The sequence below is a fragment of the Panonychus citri genome, unplaced genomic scaffold (assembly GCF_014898815.1).
Source record: "Panonychus citri isolate SS breed McGregor unplaced genomic scaffold, ASM1489881v1 Contig00138, whole genome shotgun sequence".
NCBI lineage: Eukaryota > Metazoa > Arthropoda > Arachnida > Trombidiformes > Tetranychidae > Panonychus > Panonychus citri.
Genome location: NW_026515543.1, coordinates 570355 through 590873, shown reverse-complemented (window position 1 = coordinate 590873; position 20519 = coordinate 570355). Strand labels below are relative to the sequence as shown.

Genomic DNA, 20519 nt, shown 5'->3' with positions numbered 1-20519 from the left:
GTCTAATTTTCTATTTTCAAGGTTTTTTTCTCTCTCTTACCCAAATTACTTTTGTTTTGGATAATTTATTTTCGACCCTTAGCCCCGATCATCTTTATCTTCTTCATCTCGTCATCATTTTCGTTTCTAAATCTTGGTATCATCAACCAACAAAGAGTAATTTTCATCTTCTTTCTTCCATCTTCCATTATCTTCTCTGTCTAAATTATGTAGAATTTGTTTATTTGTTTATTTCCCTCCTTTTTTTGGGTCTTTGTTTTTCTGGTTTTCTCTCTCTCTCTCTCTCTCTCTCTCAGGGGTGATGATTTCTTTGTTTATAATTACATCATGATTAGAATAACTGTTCACGTTTCGAATATAAAATTTAATCATCCTCATCACCTTTTTATTTTTCTCTTTCATCTTGTTCTAGGTCAATGGTCGATGATGAATCGTTGGTATCATCAACTTGTTTATCATCATTTGGATTAGAAATTAATTCATCTGGTTTGGATTAAGTAAACAACAAGGTATGTGAGCTTCTCTCTCTCTCTCTCTCTCTCTCTTTCTATCACCTTGTCGCCATCTTGTTTTCCCTCGTTCTTATTCAATCATTTTCCAAAAAAAAAAAGGTTTTCTTATCTTCTTCTTATCCTCTAAATAATCACTATTTGTTGTTACATCATCTCTGTCATCATCATCATCATCAACCCTTTTTTACGATCATCTGATAATCATCATCATTGTCATCACCTGAATGTGAATTCTTTTTTTGTATTGGCACCTTCTTGGTTCAGGTATGTACTCAGTCACCTTATCTGATTCATGATTTACACCATAAAACTCATGAGACTTTTCCCATTTTATCATTCACACAATACACTTAATCTTGAATCATTTTCGCTTCTTATCTGATGCTCACACTAATCAATATTATTACAGATTACATTGTATGTGTGTGAGTTAATCATCCTCATGCTTTAATCATGATTTAAGCTTCAATATAATAATTGATTAGCATAAAATTGAAACAAACAACATCACCTACAACAGCTACAACAATAGATATCAATGTGGTGATGATTTTTTTTATCTGGTGATATTTAACTTAATCTCTTGTATTTTATTAGCATTATTATTCTTGATTATCAATTAGATGGATTTCTGATTATTCATGGTTGTATCTCTTTAATTGTTGTTTACTCCAGTTTTCTAGAGCGAGAACCCCAAAGGATAAAACTGGTTCAATTGGAGGGAAATGGATGGATTATTGTGATGATAATTAACCAGATAGAACGTGATTTGTATCTGCTAATTACAGTAATTTAGTTTATCCACAATGTGAATGATCCTGATAGTATAAATTGTTATTTTCTATTGTTGATATTAGTTGATTAAGTAATTTTCTAATCCAATTATTAGCGATTATTTTGTTTTGTTTCCCATTCCATTGGGAACATATTGATTGTTAACAATTAGTGATTTATGGTTGATTTTTGTAGTTCCTTCTTCCGTATGATTCAATTCTAGAGAGAATTTTATTTCGTTCCTTCCATAACCTTGACTGATTTTCCACTTCGAGCAGATTTAAATGAATATTAGTTAAGTTTATCATTCAAATTTTAGGCTGATTACCTTGAATTAACTGTTAGTTTATCTAAATTAACAATATGATTAACCAACGAAATGCTGTAATTTCTAGAAAAATAATCGTATCTAAATTTACCTAATCTTTTCTGTTATTAATTTTCCCTCTTTTATTTGTTTACAATTTAGAAGAAATTTGATTGTTCATGGTTCTTTAATCTTCTCTCTCTCTCTCTCTCTCTCTCTCTCTCTCTCTCTCTCTCTCTCTCTCTCTCTCTCTCTAATCGTTGTTTACTCCATTTTTGCCAAATTCCAAGGAAAAGAGGAATCAAATGAGATAATCGGAGGGAACTCACAATCCATGGATTCTGATGGAGATCATGAGAGGAGGAAGAACGTGATTTAAGTCAAGTAACTGAAGGAAATGAATTCGAAGACGAAAACAACGAACAAAAATCATGGATAGAATCAGCGAACTTTTTTCTGCCTCTCTCCAGGAAGAAGAGAATGCGAAGATGAACGAAGAAAGTTTTAAAAATAGACGATAATTAACTGATTAAGGGGAAGATTGTGATGATGGAAAAAGGAAAAGGTTATTCAGTAGCAATGATCTCTCCCAATTGATGAGTATGATGAAAAATACCATAGACAAAACAATATCCTACTCAAGGTGGTTTTCCCATTTAGATTTTAATGATTGTATTGATTAATCAATATGATAATTATTCTCATCTTTTTGATTACTTTTCATCTTAATCATTATTCAATCAACCATCAATTTCATCCTGAAACGTGGTTCAGCCTTAAGGTGTCTTATTGTTCAAGTCAAACAAGTGATATTGTAATAGGATTGGAATCAAATGGAATACAAGTAAATTAATTACCACGAGAAAAGTTTTGTTAATTGTTGATGATTTTCTGGTTAAGTTTCAAAACTTCAATCAATAACCTGACAAGATGATAATCATGATCGCTGGTTGAGTGTGGTTCAATTTTCCTTTCGAGTGATTAGTTAATTTTGTGATAATCTAAACAACATTTAACTTGATTGTTTCGATTCCGGTTATTTTATTTGCTTTCTATCAATCGTTGATAGTTTTACACAATTAATCTAACCATTGATCATCTTATTGATTGTCGATAACAGAACTTACAATCTTTGATCACTTTTTTGCAACAATCAACAGAAAAAAACACTTTTTCTCATCAACAATTAGTCATTGTAACTGTTAATTGTTACATCTTTGGTAAACAATTCCCAATGAAATTCAACATATGACTTACTGATTATTCTGAATTGAATCTCTAATGATTACAAATCAATCAATTGATTTATTCCTCTGACAATTTATTTCAATTTCAATCTTACAATGACACTTGGTAATCTCAATTTACTGTTAATCTTAAACGCGTTCGAAGTTAATTGTAATTACAATCAACAAGGAATTGAACTAATGTCCAATTGTTTGAAAGAAAAAATTTCCACAACCTTATTTGATATTCAGAAGTTCAGAACTTTTTCTGACGATGGAGGATCATCATGATCTTCGAACTCTAAAATTGAGTTCTTATCATTAATTCAGCACCATGAACATATATTCTATTGATAATCGTCAGAATTTCTGAAAATTTGGATAAGGTAACAATTAACTATTTTCGTTGTTGGAGTTAATTGATGCCCTTACCTTGGAGAATCAAGAATCTGTGTTAATTTTTTTTTTCATCTCACAGAAGTTGATGAATCTTTTCATGGAAAAACAAAACTTTGTCACCAATATTTCACCTTGAGTATGAATCTTCATTTGAATTATATTATCTTCCTATTACCACGTTTTCTCAGTTTTCATTTCAATTCTTACCTTTTAATGTTTTCAGTTTTCTCTTTACCAGTTACCTTATTTACTCACCTGTGAAATAAAAGTTCAGCTGAATTTACCTTTAAGATTATTCATCATTCTCATGTCATCTCCCCATTCATATGACCTGTAAGAAAATCACCAACGTGTCTTTTCACTTCATTTCCTGATGATGATGAATTTCCATGACTCATATTCAGTCGATTATTGTCTGAATCAACAGAAATATCAGATGAAAACAAAAGGATTGCGATCTCAAAGTGATTTTTAAGGTGAACGACAATCAAGATTTGGATAAACAATTAAACATTGGGAACAGAAAATATCATCATGTGTAAATATCAACAACAAGGATGAAACAATGAGCTTACAGAGTGCAAACATCATCATTGTTGTTGTTGTTTTCTACTCCATTTAAATGATGCGGAAAATGATGCATCTTGATAAGTTAATTAGTTGATACAATTAAATTGGTTGGGTGAACAGGATTGAAGAGAGTGAGAGAGATACATTTAGATAGCTGTTAAATATGTGTAACCTTTTTTTTTCTTGCCTACACATCATTATCTTCATCATCTTGATGAAACTTAACAACAACAACATCAAGTAAGCATCATGATGATAAGTATCATGAGACAGTTGAAAACAAGTTGAAATGATGAACAAAAAAATCCTTGTGACTTCAGGCATCAGAATATGTCATATGTACCTTGTTATTTTCAACTTAACCCAACCGTTGATTGTTCATGATTGTTCATCATTGAACTTTGCTGTTGTTGTTTTTTTTTCATGAAAAAAAAGTTCCGTTTGTCACCAGAAATTGTTGCCAAAAAGATTCATATTTATCCTCCAATAGTTGTCACAATTATTGATTATCTAATTTGAAAATTAACTTCAATTGATTAACTTTTTCCTCTCTTTTACTTTCATATGATTTTCCTCACACAGATTCTCATTCCCATGGTATTTAATTATGAACATCAAGGTCATTGGAATATCTTATCTCTCTCTCTCTCTCTCTCTCTCTCTCTCTCTCTGATCATCATTATCTTCTCTCTCTCTCTCTCTCTCTCTTTCTTTCTTTCTTTCTTTCTTTCTTTCTTTCTTTCTTTCTTTCTCTCTTGTAAAATTCAATATCTTCATCATCATCTTGTTATTCATGTTTGAGTTCATGATGAAAATGATTTCGTAGACAAGATTGAAAATAATATAAAATTAGTTACGTAAATTGTAATTATATTTGCCAACTTTTATAAATCTAATTCTGGGATAATTTAAATATTCCCTCTGATTACTATTACAATTTATAAGTTGGCATAAATTTCCTGTCTAGGCTTATATATGTTACTTTTAAATGTAATTTATTAATTATTGTGATTATACAATATTGTTGAAGACAATTTATCAATGTTGTTGTTTTTCAACATCTTCTCATTTGATTTGTAAAGCAACAATTAAGCTTGTAATTTGTATAGTAATTTAAATACTCGTGGTGTTGTTGTTTTTGTTGTTCAATTGATAAAATTGATGACGATAATGATGATAATGATGATAATTATGATGAAATGGAAACAACTTTTCAAGGTTGGAAAACTCCTTTTAAATTTTTCCTTTTAAATTTTGTTTACTAATTAACTTTTTGTTTTCTTTTTCCTAATCAATTTCCTCTTACAGGGTCAATGAAGAAAACGACTTGAATCAATCAATTGAAATCATCTGATGATCACAATCAATTTATTTGTCTCGGTTTTTTAATCATTGTAACAATTATAACAACGTGAAAGCTGAAATTTTAAATTTAATTGTTGATCCTTGTTCCAGTTGATTGGTTAATTGTTGTGTTTACCCTTTAATCAGGCAAAACCGGCTTTTCAAATGATTACAATTTGTCATTGATTTACTTTACTTTTTAATCAAACTCACATGATTATTATCCAGGTAAATTGTCATCTCATTTTCAATTTAACCTTGTAATTTATTTATCGCTTTCATCATCATCATCATTAAATTATGAATCATTTTCATTGTTTACCTTAATTTCATAATTACTTTTGATTGTTAATCTATTTTGGCCATTCGTTGATTGTTATTGATTCTCAGACACAATTAACTCTAAAACTATATCCTATTACAATAATAACTATGAATAAACAAATAAGAGAGAGAGAAAGGCAAAAAATAGTTTTATTTGATTGATGGGTAATTAGATTCACCGATTAAAACTAATCAACAACAAGATTTAACAACAATTTGTTAATCACTGGAAATTGAGCTGCCCTCTAATGGATTCCAATCAAATTAATACTTTTCCAACTTTTCAATCATCGATCATTTTCAATAAGATCATTAATCAGATTAAAAAGTTAAATCATTCAGATTGAAATTTGATCAGTAATTAATTAAATGAATGAAAAGTTTTCACTAAGAAAGGAAAAGTTTTTTTTTTGTTTTCGAAAAAAGTTACAATGTCAACCAATAGATGGCGCGACTAAACAGGAACAGGAAAATGAAGTTTTTTGTTTTTTTTAATTGTTTTTCCGGTTAAAAATTGTCATTATTAATTATCCTGATCATTAGTTTTTGATATAATCAAATGATTATCATCTGCGACATTGGTAACAAGCTGTTTCTGGGTTGATTGTGAAAACGAAAACAACATATGACCGTGAAAGAGAATCAATGAAAAGGTTAAATTATTGATTAAGAAAAAGAATTAATTTCTCCCTTAATTTTAAATTAATCGAAATTAAGAATCAAGCAGATGAATGAGAGAGAAAACAAAGTGACCTCTTGTTTTTCTTAATGATGAAGAGTAAAACTTTCGATACAATTATCGTTAATGAAGAGAAGATTGAAAAGTGATGATTATCTAGTTAATTGTCTTCGATCAAATCGATTTAGAACTTTTCTTTTCTTTTCTTTTATTTATCTGGAGAAGACAGAGAATTAATTTGACCAGAAGAAGAAAATCGAAAAAAAGTTCTCTTTCTCTTTCAAATGAGCTAAAAAATAGCAGAAATGATATTCGGTTAAAAGAAAAGAGAAATTCATATGTAATCAATGATTCTAAGAAAAAGGGTGAATTAATATAAATGAGAGAGAAGATGATGATCATTAAATAATCGATGGGAGAAAATGACAGTTATCATATTGAGAGAGAAATGGAACATTATTAAAATTGGAGTGAATTCGAAAATTTTTAATTCTAATTGGATGAAGAGAAGAACAAACAAAAAATAAAAGGTAACACTTTTACTTTTTTGGTGGAAATTTGGTAACCCAAAGAAAGAAAGAAAGAAAGAAAGAAAGAGAGAGAGAAATGATGATGATGATGATGATAACAAGAGATGATAAAAGAAAGAGAAAGAAAATACTAGAAAAAGAGAGACAGAGAGACAGATGATGAGAGAAAGAAAGAAAAAGATGAAAGAACATGAGAGAAGGAAGAGAAATTAAATAGACAGAGAGAAAGAGAGAGAAATGGAAGATGAGAAGAAGAAGAAGAAGAAGAAGAAGATAGAATTGATGGAGAGAAAGAAAGAGAAGATTAAGAAAAGGCCGGTTAATGTTTTTCTTTCTTTCTTTTTGTTTTCCTTGTTTTTGGTTATATAATAAAAAAGAAAGAGACAAAATTCGGGAGTGTGTCTATTATGTAAAAAGAGAAGAAGAGAAAAAGGGGAATCACAAGCGAAAGGGAGAATTGTATTAAATATGGATTGTGTTTCCCCTTCGACCTTGAGACCATTTCATTGATTCTCTATCAGTTTCCCCTTAGATAAGTGACTCACTCAAAAGCCTTTCGAAAGGCTGAAAAGTTGAAAACAAGTCGAGTGATTTCCCTCTTTCAGATTCTCCCCTAATCACATCAACTGCTTCTCCCTCTATTCTCCCGAATTCTCACTTCTCAATTCTGCTCACTTTGTGTCTCTCTCTTTTCTCTCATCAAACAGACTCAATGTCTTCACTTTAGTTTACATTCGAATCTCCAAACGTAAATTTCCCATACATTTTTCTAACTGTTTTTCTACTTTTTCTCATTTTCTTTTTTTTCGTCCCTTCATTTTTCGCCTTTTGGACAGTCCAATTTTCACCAATCCAATTAATCGCCACTAATTACTTACCCTTGATTAAGTTTTTCTATTCTCCATAAACTGTCACTTGGCCAATTTAATTCTATTCACCTTAATTTCTCTTTGTGTCTGATTTATTCTCTTTTTTCAATTTGTTCTTTTTTTTCCATTTTGTTCGCTTCTCTTTTGCCATCGCAATTATGCCTCAAAAAGGTGGTAACCATAAGTACCATGGTGGTGATTCCGTTGAAATTGTTCACCCTTCGGGTCTCTGTGAGACTGAAGTTTCCGGTGGAAAACATAACCATCACCACCATAACTCAAAAGACTATTACGTTAAAGGTAATACCGGTGCTTCAAAAGATCCAAATATCACCAAATGTTGTGTTCCAACAATTTGTAATCTAAATCAACCCATTCAAATGGAAGATCTAAACGATTGTGTTAAGGTTATTTGTAACAACGAGAATTGTAACCAAGGCCGTTATATGCATAAATGTTGCTTCGAATCTTGGGAAGAAAGTGTTCTGACCTTTCTCCGTTCAACTGGTCGTGCTCGTAGTTGGTCAGAGAAACAAAGGTTACAAAATTTATGGACCAAAAAGGGTTACGATTTAGCCTACAAAGCGTGTGGATGTAAATGTGGTAAAGGTCATCTTCGCAAAGACTTGGACTGGACCGCACCAGTTTCAACCGCTTCCGATGAAACGGGTAAAAAGAAAAAGAATCGAAAAAAGAAATCCAATGATAAACCTTCTCTCATCATAAGTACCTCAATGTCTACATGTAATAACGGGTCAAATTCTAAAACTCATGTTCCAATCTCTACGGGTAATATTAATCTTCCTTCAAGCAGCTCAATTAACTCTAATCCAATTGGATCAATTAGTTCATCACCTTCATCATCAAGCAATGTTTCAGTTTTACCAATTAGTCGATTCAGGACATCGTCAATGTCTTCAAGCGGTTCAATAGGTTCAGGTGGTACATCACCGCCAGGTAGTGGATCAGAATCACTTTCACCAGGTTTTCTTGATCAATCTGCTTTCATGAAGAAATTTTTTGGTGCTGCCGATCACAATCAACAATCATCAATATCTACATCATCATCATCATCATCAGCAACAATAACAACAACAGCAACAGCAAATACATCAATCTCTCAGCATCCCAATTATCATAATCATCATCACCATCATCATTTTCACCATGAAAATATTGGACGACGAGAGAGACGAGGATCAGGATCAATTTTCACTCGTCGTCAAGACTATTCATCATTTAACAATCTTCCAAGGCATAAAATCAATTCTTATCACATTAAAATGGAGGAAGATCATGGTAACGATGATACAAGAAATTTCATCCTATCAACTCTCAGTGCTAATCGTATGAACAGGTAAGCCAACAATCAACTTTATCTAAATTAACCCTAACAAAATTGTCACAAGAGATTTTGTTTCTTTTAATTTTTCTTGCAATTGTTGATAAAATCAGGAAAAGAGAAAAAAAAATCAAAGAACTTGCAAATTACATCAACAGTTTATTTACAAGAGGTTATTGTATCTTCCTCATCATCCATCCATCATCATCCCGCTTAACTAATGTTCATCATCAGTTTAAACTGTTAACAATTTAAACATTTCTCTTTGAACCCTTTCCTTTATCAACAATTAGTTAATTTTTCTGTTAACACTCTTATCTTCATATCGATTGACTCACATGTAAAATCATCTTAATCTTATCTGGTTTTCTTTTCTTTTTTTTCTCCATCATTTAAAACCGTTTCTCTCTCTCTCTCTCTCTCTTAAATCATCTCTTACAATCTCAACAGAATATCGTGCATCATGTGTCACACTTCCATGATGATTTTCGATAAATATCCATTGATTGATGGAACCTTTTTCTTATCACCAACCCAGCATAGTAAAGGTGCTGTACCAACAACCGTTGAAAATGGTTCTAAACAATATTTAAATGCCGTTTGTATGGGCTGTTTAGAAGGTTGGAATTCAATTGTAAAATGTCGTAGTTGTTCAAGCCGATGGACCGGATCTCACCTAATTCTTGGCTCAATGTATTCTTATGATATTTTCGCTGCGGTTCCTTGTTGCACTGATCGTCTTCGTTGTAACAATTGTAAAAACCTTGTTATCTCACCTGATCATCGATTACAATTTTTCAGTCATTATTCAAATTCAATTGCTTGTGGACATTGTGGAATCGTTGATTTTCATTTTGCAAAACCTTTACAGGTCAACTTTATCCGAACTGGACGAGAATGATGATGAAAAATTGATGGCTTAAATGATGATGTTTATGTCGATAACCAACCAACACTACCAATCACATAAATGCACCATTATTTATACACTTAAACACTCACACACACATACACACAAACACTTATCTATTAGGTTCATAAGACCAGCAAAAAATTATCGTCACATGCATTTACATATATGATTGTGTGTTTCATTCACAAATATATGTCATTATCCTTACTATTATTTCCTATTCAGAAAGCTCAAAACAATAAGGAAAACTTTTTTCTTTCCTGTTTACTTTTTGCCTGAAACTTTTTGCAAAGAAACTGAAAAGCCCTTTAGGAAGAGCTCATTTGTTTATGTATTGTGATTATGATAACCATTCACATCTATTATCCAGTAAGCGCTTTGAAACACCGAACCAGGGAAAGAGAGAAATGAACAATCAACAAAGGTACTAAATTACTCGAACGGTAAACCAAGTGAAAGAACAACTTTTGAGCTCTTCTTATGCAACTTTTCCTCTCCTTCATTTCTGTCACAATTTTTTGGATACCCACGAATACCACCATCACCTTTACCTTTATTGGAATATCTTGAAATTTTGTTGAATAGCGAACTTTTTTTTTTCCTTCTTCTCTTTTCGTTCATTCATCTTTCAATTCTGATTTTTCATGAGTATCATCATCGCTATTTCTCATTATGCATTCTGACACAAATCTTTTTTTTTCTATCAATATCAATTATCAACATAACCGATAATTTACCCATGGTAAAAGTTGTGTTTGTTAATTGTATCACCAAAACAACAAAAGAAAATCAACAAAAAAAACACGTACTAAATTAACGACGATTAACAATTGAAATCATATTACGGGATTAATTTAAAGAGCTGAAACTTAAATGATGATGAATTTTGGATGGTTCAACGAAAATGGATTCTCTCTATTATCAATGGAAAAACTAAATCAAGTCTTCATCTCCATCCTCATCTTTTGTTTTTCTGTTGATGATTAACTATGGAAAGAGAAATGAAAAACAATTGTTAATTGTTCATCTTGATCATCATCATCATCATCATTGGAAACATTTACAGGTAATACACTCAATCACCAAGGAGAGAGAAAGAGTTACCTTCTTTCATCGAAGCCTTTTTTTTTCTTCCACCAATCAATCAATATTTGTTTTGATACAACAATCACTTAATTGTAATGCCCTTTAATCACAATCAACTTTAATTACTGATTAATGACCACGAAACTCATCCAAACACATATACTGGCCACTGGAAAGAAAACAATATGACGGGTTAACCAAAGTTTTTTTTTCTATTTGCTGAGAAAGTTAATTTCTTTTTGTTTTCTCTTAATTCTGAGAAAATAATTAAGACAATTAATTACTAATTATGTCCATTACAAAACACAAACATGATGTTAATCATCATTTATTAGAAAAAGATGAAAACAATTTGAATCAACACATAATTTAATTATACTTGATTGAATTAAATATTATTATCATTTATTGAATATTGTCATTAAATGGTAAACAAAAATTAAGCTTAATTGCTATTAAATGAAATCAACAATTTAGTTAATTAAGAGATCTATGAACCTCTCTTATTTGCATTATTATTATTAATTGTGTACTTTTTTTCTTTGATTAATTAATTGATTATTATATAAAAATTCAATAAATATTATTAACTAATTGCGTGAAAATGTTGATTGTTTTGCAATCGTTTTGATTAATTGTTGATTATTTTTAGTTTTAACTTTGATTATTGTTGATTTTTGATCTATTAATAGTCTTGTTGATTATTAATAATCATGAGAATTAATTAATTACTAATGATTAACTGTGATTCCTTGATTGTTTCATCTTGATACGGGTTATGAATTTTAATTGTATCTAAATAGCTAACGGATGTTTACAATCAATTAATTGTGTTTCTTTTGTGTCTATTGATTTGTTTAATTCAAGGTGAGTTGACAATTAACAATTTTAATTAACAATTAAGAAGAGAGTTGAAAACTAATAACTAATCTTTATATAAGATTAAATTTATGGTTACAATGGTAAATTTTAATTGTGATCATATGAATAGTAATTAACACTTTGATTAAGATGATGTTTAATTATCTCTGACTGATTGTTGAATGTTTTATTATTAAGTAGTATTTAAAATCATATGAATTGATTAGTTAATCAAAACAACAAATGAATTGATGAAAAATCAACTGATCAATTTGAAATGATTGTTGAAAGTTAATAATTAAGATAATCGATTAGACATTTGTGAGATTAATTAAACTGAAAATGAATGATGATGATTATGATGATGATGGACATGAAGTGAATTTAAACAATAACAATTAACCCTTGTGATGTTAAATTGCTGTAATCAAATAGTAATCAAGTTAATTATGATCTGTGTCTGTGGCTATTTATGATAAACAAACTGTCTCAACCGGTTACACCAAATGATGATAAATAATGAAGCCGGTTCAGGATATAATTCAATGTTATTATCATGATGATGAAGGTGTGGGAGTCATTATTATTGAGAGAGTGAGAGAGGACAGACATGATGGAAGAGAAAGTAAGAGAAGGAAGAACGAGAAGAGAGAGAGAGAGAGAGAGAGAGAGAGAGAGAGAGAGAGAGAGAGAGAGAGAGAGAGAGAGAGAGAGAGAGAGATGATGAGGCGAAGATGAAATGATGATAATGACTTTTTCACGTAAAAAGGGAGGAAAGTGAATGTTGTTGTTGTTGTTTCATGAATGAATTTCAAGTTTGGTGAAAAAAACAAGAATTTGAAGTTTGAAGTTCTCTATGTTTCTGTGTTTACCATTATAATATATTACATTTGATTATGATTCTTTTTTTGTTATCATGGTGAGATTCCTTTTGTGTTCAGAAACAGGAGAGAGAGAGAGAGAGAGACAGAGTGAGAATGAATGAGTAAATGAGAGAGTGAGTGAGTGAGGTGGAGAGGGAAAGCTCAAGGTTACCTTGAAATTTTTTCTCTCCCAACCTCCAGTAGATATTGAGCTTGAATTTCATGGGGCAAAGGAGAGAGATTAAAGGAACCAGGCAACTTTTACATCATCTCTCTCACTCTTTCTCTCTCTCTCTCTCTCTCTCTCTCTCTCTCTCATCATCATGATAATCATCATCCAAATACCGGGTTGGGCTTTGAGAAATAATAACAATATAAATACATTGAGTTCCTAACGTTTGAGCCACGTTGATAAAATACCTGGTTCTGGTTTTGGTTCCTCTTTCTTTCTGGTCTCCTGATTTCATTCAGGTCTCATCAAAATTGTAGTTCAACAGGTAAATGAAGATGATTATCATGATGATGATGATAAAGATCATTCATTGAGTGAAAAAGTTGCATCAAAGAGAAAACCAGTTCAATGTAAATAGAAAATTTCATTTTCTCATCAACTTTTTCTTCACTTTCTCTCTATTTCCTTTTCCGTATCTTACTCTTTCCCCTCTCATTCTCAACATTGTTGTTGATTGGCAACAACAACATCTCATCATAATAACAATTAACTTAATTGTTTTGCTTTTTTTAGTCAATTATCGTATCAATGTAATAGTTTCAGTCTCTCATCTTATCTTGACAGTATTAACATTGTAAATCAAACTTTGGCTCAACAAAGTTAATTGTTGTCTAAAAATTATCTCATTAGGGAGAGAGAGAGAGAGGACAATTAACTAATCATAATCAAACATTCAACTTAATTATCATCTGTTGATTATATCAGTGAATAGTATTTAATTAACTTTGTTTTCATTTTCTAATCAGTTACAAGATTGAAATACAATTACAAGTGAGAATCAAATTAGATTGTGATTAACTTTCAACAATCAATGTAAAATTTCATCGTCTTAATTGATCGTATTAAATTACTAAACTAAACCAACAACAACAATTAAAACTAATTAATTATTAAATTAGAATGAAATAGTCACAACAATTAAAGAATCAAGGACATTTTGTTTTCTTAAGACAAAACTTTTCTTTCTCGTTTCATTTTCCAACCTTTTCCGCTTCCTTTTTCAGCCCCTTTTCCTTTTCATCATCACCATCTTCCTCCTACACCTCAGCCGATCTTCATCTTCATCATCATCATCTCTCTCTCTCTCTCTCTCTCTCTCTCAGTTGATAATTTCCATCTCTGAATAAAAACAAACTTCAAGGTCTTTTCTTATTTTCTCATTCATTTATCATCCTCATCATCATCATCTCTCCTTATTCATCTTCATTTTGGCCCTACTGATCCACTCACAGAGAGAAGATAGAGAGAGAGAGAGAGAGAGAGAGAGAGAGAGAGAGAGAGAGAGAGATGATAATCATCATCATCTTCATGGAGAGAGAAAAAAGTTTTCTCTTTTTCGAAAAAAAAATTCTCCTTTGATTTGTTTTTTTCGTCTTGTTGTTATTCTGAAAAACATCATAAATTAAAATCAAATCAATTCAACAATCAAATGTTAGTTAATGATTAACCTTGTTGATTGTTGTTCACAACAAATTTCAATCCTTAATCATTAACAAAGTGCAAAAACTTTGAATCAAAATTGTGACTGATTAACAAAATCAATTGATTGGTCTGATTTATTTACTAAAATTGAGCTTTAACTTTGATTGTATCAATTGATCAGTCATATGATTTGTAAATTACTTGGCCAAGCAATTAACTAATCACAATTAACTGGCATGATGATTAAATTATAGATTTGATTGTCTTATAATTGATAATTGTAATTTTTGATTAACTTCAAGTGATCAGTTCAATTCATCACTTTCAATTGAAAACAGTTAATTTGGCAACAATTAAATTAATTATATTACACAAAATCAATCAACTTACAAGAAACCTTTGTAAATTATTAATCAACAATTAATTGATTCAATTGATCAGGTTTCCTTTTGATTGTGTATAAATTGTTATCAAATCTTTGGTTAATTGTTGATTAAGTTTATATCACATCTATTTAACATATTGAAACAAATTAAGTTTTAATAATTAACCAACTAATAAATTAATTTGGTTTACATTGAAAAACTAGACTGACAATTAAGTTGATTACAATTTGATTGTTGTTGATTAATATTAAAAGCAAAATTTAATATTAAACTTAATTATAATTGGAAACAATAACAATAAATTATTATTACATTGATTGATTATTATCTTGAGGGTATTGACAATTAAATTAAATTGTTTAGGTAACATTTTCAATCTAATAAACAGCAATCAGTTAAATTAACTAAATCAACTAAAAACATAATGACACAATTAAACATTAATGTCAACATTTAATCAGATAGGGAAAACCTTTAATCAACTTGATTGTCAATGATTATATTGGATAAACAATTTCAACAATTTAAATATTTAATCAAAATGAATCAATGTAATCACTGAGTCTTGATTGATAATCATCATAACTAATTAGCCTTAGGCAATAAAGCAGAAAAGTGAATCAATTAATTGATTGAGCAAAAACCTTTTGTTATAATAATAAATAGCACAATTTAATTCAATTGTGTTAGTTAATCAACAATTAGACAAAAAGTTATTAATGAAAATTGTTTTCATTGTCAATGATGAATATTTTTTTTTGTTTTCTCTGTGTTAATTGTTACAATTAGATGAAAGATTGATTGACAATCAGGACTTCATCAAGTATTATATATGGTTTAAATTTTTGTTTAAACTTTTATAATTAATGATGATTGAAATTGTTGTTGATCAACAATCAGTTTAAATTGAGATTATTTTTAGATATTGGTTAGTTAATTGACTTTAAGTTAAGCTTATGTAACTGTGTACAATTTGATTAATTAACTTTCTGGTTAAATGAATTGATTATAATTATAAACAAAAGAATCAATTGATTAGAATCATAAAGTAATTAGTTGATATTTAATTGATTAACATTTGATTTTCCAAATGTTAATCAATTTGAGAGGAAAAATTTTTTCATAACCAAACCGATTTGGTTAAATTTGATTGTGAGAATATTTTTTTTTCTGGTTATACAATTTATGGTTATGGTTAATTGTTGTTTTAACAATCAAATGGATAATTAAATTCTCTCCTAATTGGAAAAGCATATTCTTTTGAAACAATTAATTTACCTAAAATTAACCTTAACAATTTAAGGCTTTGTAAATTACAAAAGTACAATATAAACAATTAACATTATCCATTGTCTATTGTCTGTGGGTTTAAACTAAGACTTTTCCAAAATTGAACAGCAACAATTAAAGGTGTTTTCTGTTAAATTTACACAATTAAATCAACAGCAGCAGCAAAATTACAACAATTAACAGGTAATAATGATTGTATTTAGGAAAAAAAGAGATCAGTCAATTAATCCTGAGAAAAACAAACAACAAGATTAACCAAAGATATAAACAAGGTAAACAGAAAACATTGAGCTACCTTAAAAAATTACCGTAACATTGATTAAATATTGTCTGTTGTTGTTAATTGTAACTAAAATAATACTATTAATAGTATTATGTAGTAGTAGTGATAATAATTATAATTATTATTATAATTGTTATTACTTTGTTTACATGTTAACATACACAAATCATTATGGATTAGCTGATTTATTTAAGCTCGTTTTCTTGTTGTCTCCTTGATTCAGCAAATTTAAATGTTGTGAAACTGTATTATAGTTGAATGGTGATTAAAAATTACGATCGGCAATTTGATTATTCCATCAATAGATATGTTATTATCAATTCTTCCGTTGATTGCCTGAAGCTATTAGAAGATGGGAGAAAAATAACTAGAATATCATAGAGAGGAGAGAGAGAGAGAGAGAGAGAGAGAGAGAGCAAGAAGAGGTTAATGATAATGAATATAAATCTCTGGTATTATTAATCAGTGAGTATAAATACTTAACATTATCCATTAATAGACATTATTATTATTTCCATGACCTAACAACAACAGCAACACTTATAACTAATTCTTGTTGCCCTTGGTTAAACTTTCCCCTGTTCCTTGATGTAGATGAATTGTTGTTGTTGTTGTTGATGTTGGTGATGTTACAAGATCCAGAGAGTGGGGTAAATGTATGTATGAGTGTGTGTTTGAGCCAAATTGGGTTATAATTGGTAAGCAGTTAAAATATCCACCGAGGCCTGAAAATAAACAAAAGTCCGTCAGAAAAAAAAGTGAAACAACAACAATATTTTATAAGTCATTATGAGACTACAATTAACAACAAGAAGCCATTTTGAAAAGTGGGCTTGTTTTTAATTCACAAGTGTAGTAGTCGTAGAGGGATCCTGATCATATTTTTATATAGAGAAATATACCTTAGCCAACTTTACTTACTCTCTCTCTCTCTCTCTCTCTCTCTCTCTCTCTCTCTCTTTCTCTAGTATCTACAAGGCCAGATTAACATGCAACACCGATCACACTTGGGCCCTACTAACCTAGTGAATAATATACTCATATAGAGTGTACATGTATCAAGGTAAACAAAATACTTCTCTCTGTCTGTCTTTTTCTTTTTCTCTTCCTTTTCTTCATTATGGTTTATTCACATAGATTGAATTTCTAGTTCCAAATCAATGTTAATCTTCACAGATTATCGATGTCAAGTTAGTAATTCACAAAGGGAAGGGCAGTGAGTGAGAGAGAGAGAGAAAGAGAGGAAAAGTGGATCCATAAGGGGACAAAGAGAATGGAAGAGGAAACAAAAAGAAACCATGGAGATCCAAGTATCATTGGAGAAACAACTTGAGGATGGAAATTAATTAATTACGTGGAAATTAAGAAAAAACTAATTAGCAGACATGAAGAGAGTTTAAAACGAGAGAGAACAAAATTGTCACTGAAAAAGTTGGAGAAAAAAATTTTCTAAGAATAAACTAGTGACACCTTTTGAGAAAATCAAACATGAGAATGAAAAGTTTTTCTTTTCTTTATTTTTCTCAATAGAATCAAGAATTTCTAATTAAAATTGATTATATTATTAGTCTAATTCTCTGTTTTTTTTTATTTCTCCTCTTTCCCAATGGTCAATTAAATTCAATTCGTTTTAGCTTATCATCTAAATCATTAAAGGTTAATAAAAGTAAATGATGAGAGAAACAAAACTTTAAACTGTATTAACTAGATGGATAATCACCTTTGAGATCAATTAACTAGTTAATCATTTTGAACAATTTAGTTATTATCAATGAAAGAAAAAGGGATAATACTGATAATTAATCGGATTAACTGATTAAATGTTGTCAATAAAATGTTATAATTGACCATCATTTTGAAGAGGAAAAAAACATTTCCAATCAAATTGTTTGAAAAGAGATGAAATTAAATTAATTGGATTAGAGTTAATCATTATCATGGTAATACAAACAATCATTATCATCACCTAATCAATGATGGTCATTATCAAATTGAATAAATCAACAATTAACTTGAAATAAAAAGAAAGGGAAACTTTTAAATTTATCTAAAATTTACTTAACCCGGAAGTTTACAAATAAAAACGGAAACAGTTTTCAACATTGATAATTTATTATTATTATTATTAAATAGTCAGAAATAACTAAGAAATGATCACAATTAAGGTTAATGAACTTCCAATGGTTACCCAATGATAATAAGTATCCATGAATATAAATGAATGAAAAGATAAGGTTATCATTTCCGTTTCCGTTTAAAACGTTTTCCCTAATTAACTGCAATAATAATAATAATAATAACAAAATCTCTGATAAAATGAGAATTGATAATAATTTTTTTTTCTTCTATAATAGTTATGCAAGAATTACAATCAACTATTTGGGATGAAAAGCAACAAGATTTAGTAGTAATTAACTTTAATTGTGTGAGGATGAGAAGAATTAAAAAATTTTCGAATGTGAAAAAAAAGTGAAAACAATTTCAAGGTTTTTTCCAATAGTAAATAAGGTTATCTAATTAATGGAGAACCAAAAAGTGGGTCAACTTGAGTCAATGACCTTTTTCCCTGATAACTGAAAGATCTGTGTCACTTGTACCCTAACCTTTATCATCTTCCCATCTTCCAAACTCCCTCTCATCCTCTCATCCTGTTTATCCCCCAAATCTTTCAAGCACTTTCCATTTTCTCTCCCCCCCAATCATCCTCATCCTCATCTTCATCTTTAATTGCAAATAGTAATAATAATAATAATAGTGAAAACTCCCAACATTCAACTGAAAATTGTTCCAAATCATTTTGATTGTTAATTGTTACAGGAAGACAAAAGTTTGTGGCTTCTGATTAAGTGTCACAACTTTAATTCCAGTAAAGTATTAATACAATTTCTGTTGACAATGAAATAAAATATAAATTCAAAGGCCTTTTAATGATGATAATTTATTGATTTGATTAAATTATCATCATTGGTTTTGTTCATGGTTAACGGTTATGAGTTGTTATCAAATAATAACTTTTGATGATAACTTGAAATTAAACCCTCCCTCCCACATAACCCACTCTCCGTTTCCCTGTTTAATAAAAATCCAATCCGTAAATTATATCCAAAGATTATGATCATTGACAGTTATTGTTATTATTATCACTCTGTTATTACTAAAGGGGGAATGGTTGAAGTTATTTGATATTAACACTCCACCGCCACCACCACCATCATCATCATCATCATCATCACCATCAGCACCCAATCCCACTCCCAACATATTACAAGCATAAAATACAAGATTGTCCTTTTTTCTTACCACTCTCAAGGTAAATGCTGAATAAAAATATTACCATGAAAACGAGTCAACTTTTTTTCATCTTCATCATGAATCTCTCATATGTACAAGGTTATTATTATTATTATTATTATTATCCATGGTGAGTTCAGGATTTACCATTGGTGATGAGGATGAAATTATCAACACACTGTAATGATGCTTGTTGATTTCAATTTAATTTCAAATCCAAATTATTTTTCATGGTAACTTTCATATTTGGAAGTTTTTTTTTTCCTCACTCTAACAAGTTAGCATTTTATCAATGATTCTGTTTCATGATAATGGTTGTGTTACAATTTGTAAATCACTGTTGGAGGTTAATTCACATTAATACAATTTCATTCAATTTTATTACAACTTTTTTATTTTTTTCTGTTCCTGTGAATGTAATAATAGTTTCATGTTTCATTATCATTAAGATTTATATTAATAATATTTAATACTTTTAATTTAGGTTAGTCATTTTATCAGCAATCAAATCACAATTTAAGAGTGACCGTTGATTTGCCTCCGTTCAAAGCATTTAAATGCTAAATATTAGATTAGATTGGAGGTCAGATCATAATTGTCGTCGATTTAAAAATTGATTGTCATAAGTTAATTGTGCTCCAAGTGATCAAATTTTATTATTAGGTTATCATTATGAATTGAATAATAATCAGAATCATAAAGAAATATTTTCATGATGAAAATTTTCAACAAATTGTTGTTTTTTTACCAAGAACAATTTATTTTAACTACAATTAGATTTAAAATTTTATAACGATGATACAATACACAGAGGATTCTGATTTCCTATGTAAATATTAGTTCATTGATGATTCTCAGGCTGAGTAAATACTTTATTCTGATGATATAAGGTTGGTGATGATGATGATGATGATGATGATGATGATGATGATGATCTTATTGGGATGAAAAAAAAGTAAATTCAAATTGTTGTTGCATTAACATTCAACAAGGGATTCAGATCTAAATCCGATTCA

The 20519-nt window shown here is 29.6% G+C and overlaps 1 protein-coding gene and 2 long non-coding RNA genes across 5 annotated transcripts; all 3 read left to right on the top strand.

The window, feature by feature from the left end:
• The first annotated feature begins 179 nt into the window (after positions 1-179).
• LOC128393550 (uncharacterized) lies at positions 180-4453 on the top strand. 3 transcript variants are annotated; one of them, XR_008326199.1, is made up of 5 exons: positions 180-298; positions 413-509; positions 612-776; positions 1188-1336; positions 1884-4453. It is a non-coding gene; the product is annotated as an uncharacterized LOC128393550 (long non-coding RNA). The 3 variants fall into 3 exon arrangements; XR_008326198.1 differs by lacking the exon at positions 180-298 and having other exon boundaries at positions 305-509; XR_008326200.1 differs by lacking the exons at positions 180-298; positions 612-776 and having other exon boundaries at positions 305-509.
• An 86-nt stretch (positions 4454-4539) lies between these two features.
• LOC128393551 (uncharacterized) lies at positions 4540-5459 on the top strand. Its single transcript, XR_008326201.1, has 2 exons — positions 4540-5006; positions 5097-5459. It is a non-coding gene; the product is annotated as an uncharacterized LOC128393551 (long non-coding RNA).
• A 1905-nt stretch (positions 5460-7364) lies between these two features.
• On the top strand, positions 7365-11480 carry LOC128393533 (headcase protein-like). Its single transcript, XM_053353718.1, has 2 exons — positions 7365-8891; positions 9327-11480. Exons 1-2 carry the CDS (start codon positions 7693-7695, stop codon positions 9775-9777), a joined length of 1650 nt encoding a protein of 549 aa, XP_053209693.1. The 5' UTR covers positions 7365-7692; the 3' UTR covers positions 9778-11480.
• Positions 11481-20519: the final 9039 nt, after the last annotated feature.

Excerpts from the sequence above, each read along its gene's own strand:
- LOC128393533 (XM_053353718.1), top strand. The coding sequence starts at position 7,693 with ATGCCTCAAAAAGGTGGTAACCATAAGTACCATGGTGGTGATTCCGTT. Across the intron at positions 8,892-9,326 it reads AGTGCTAATCGTATGAACAG|AATATCGTGCATCATGTGTC; the intron begins GTAAGCCAACAA and ends CAATCTCAACAG.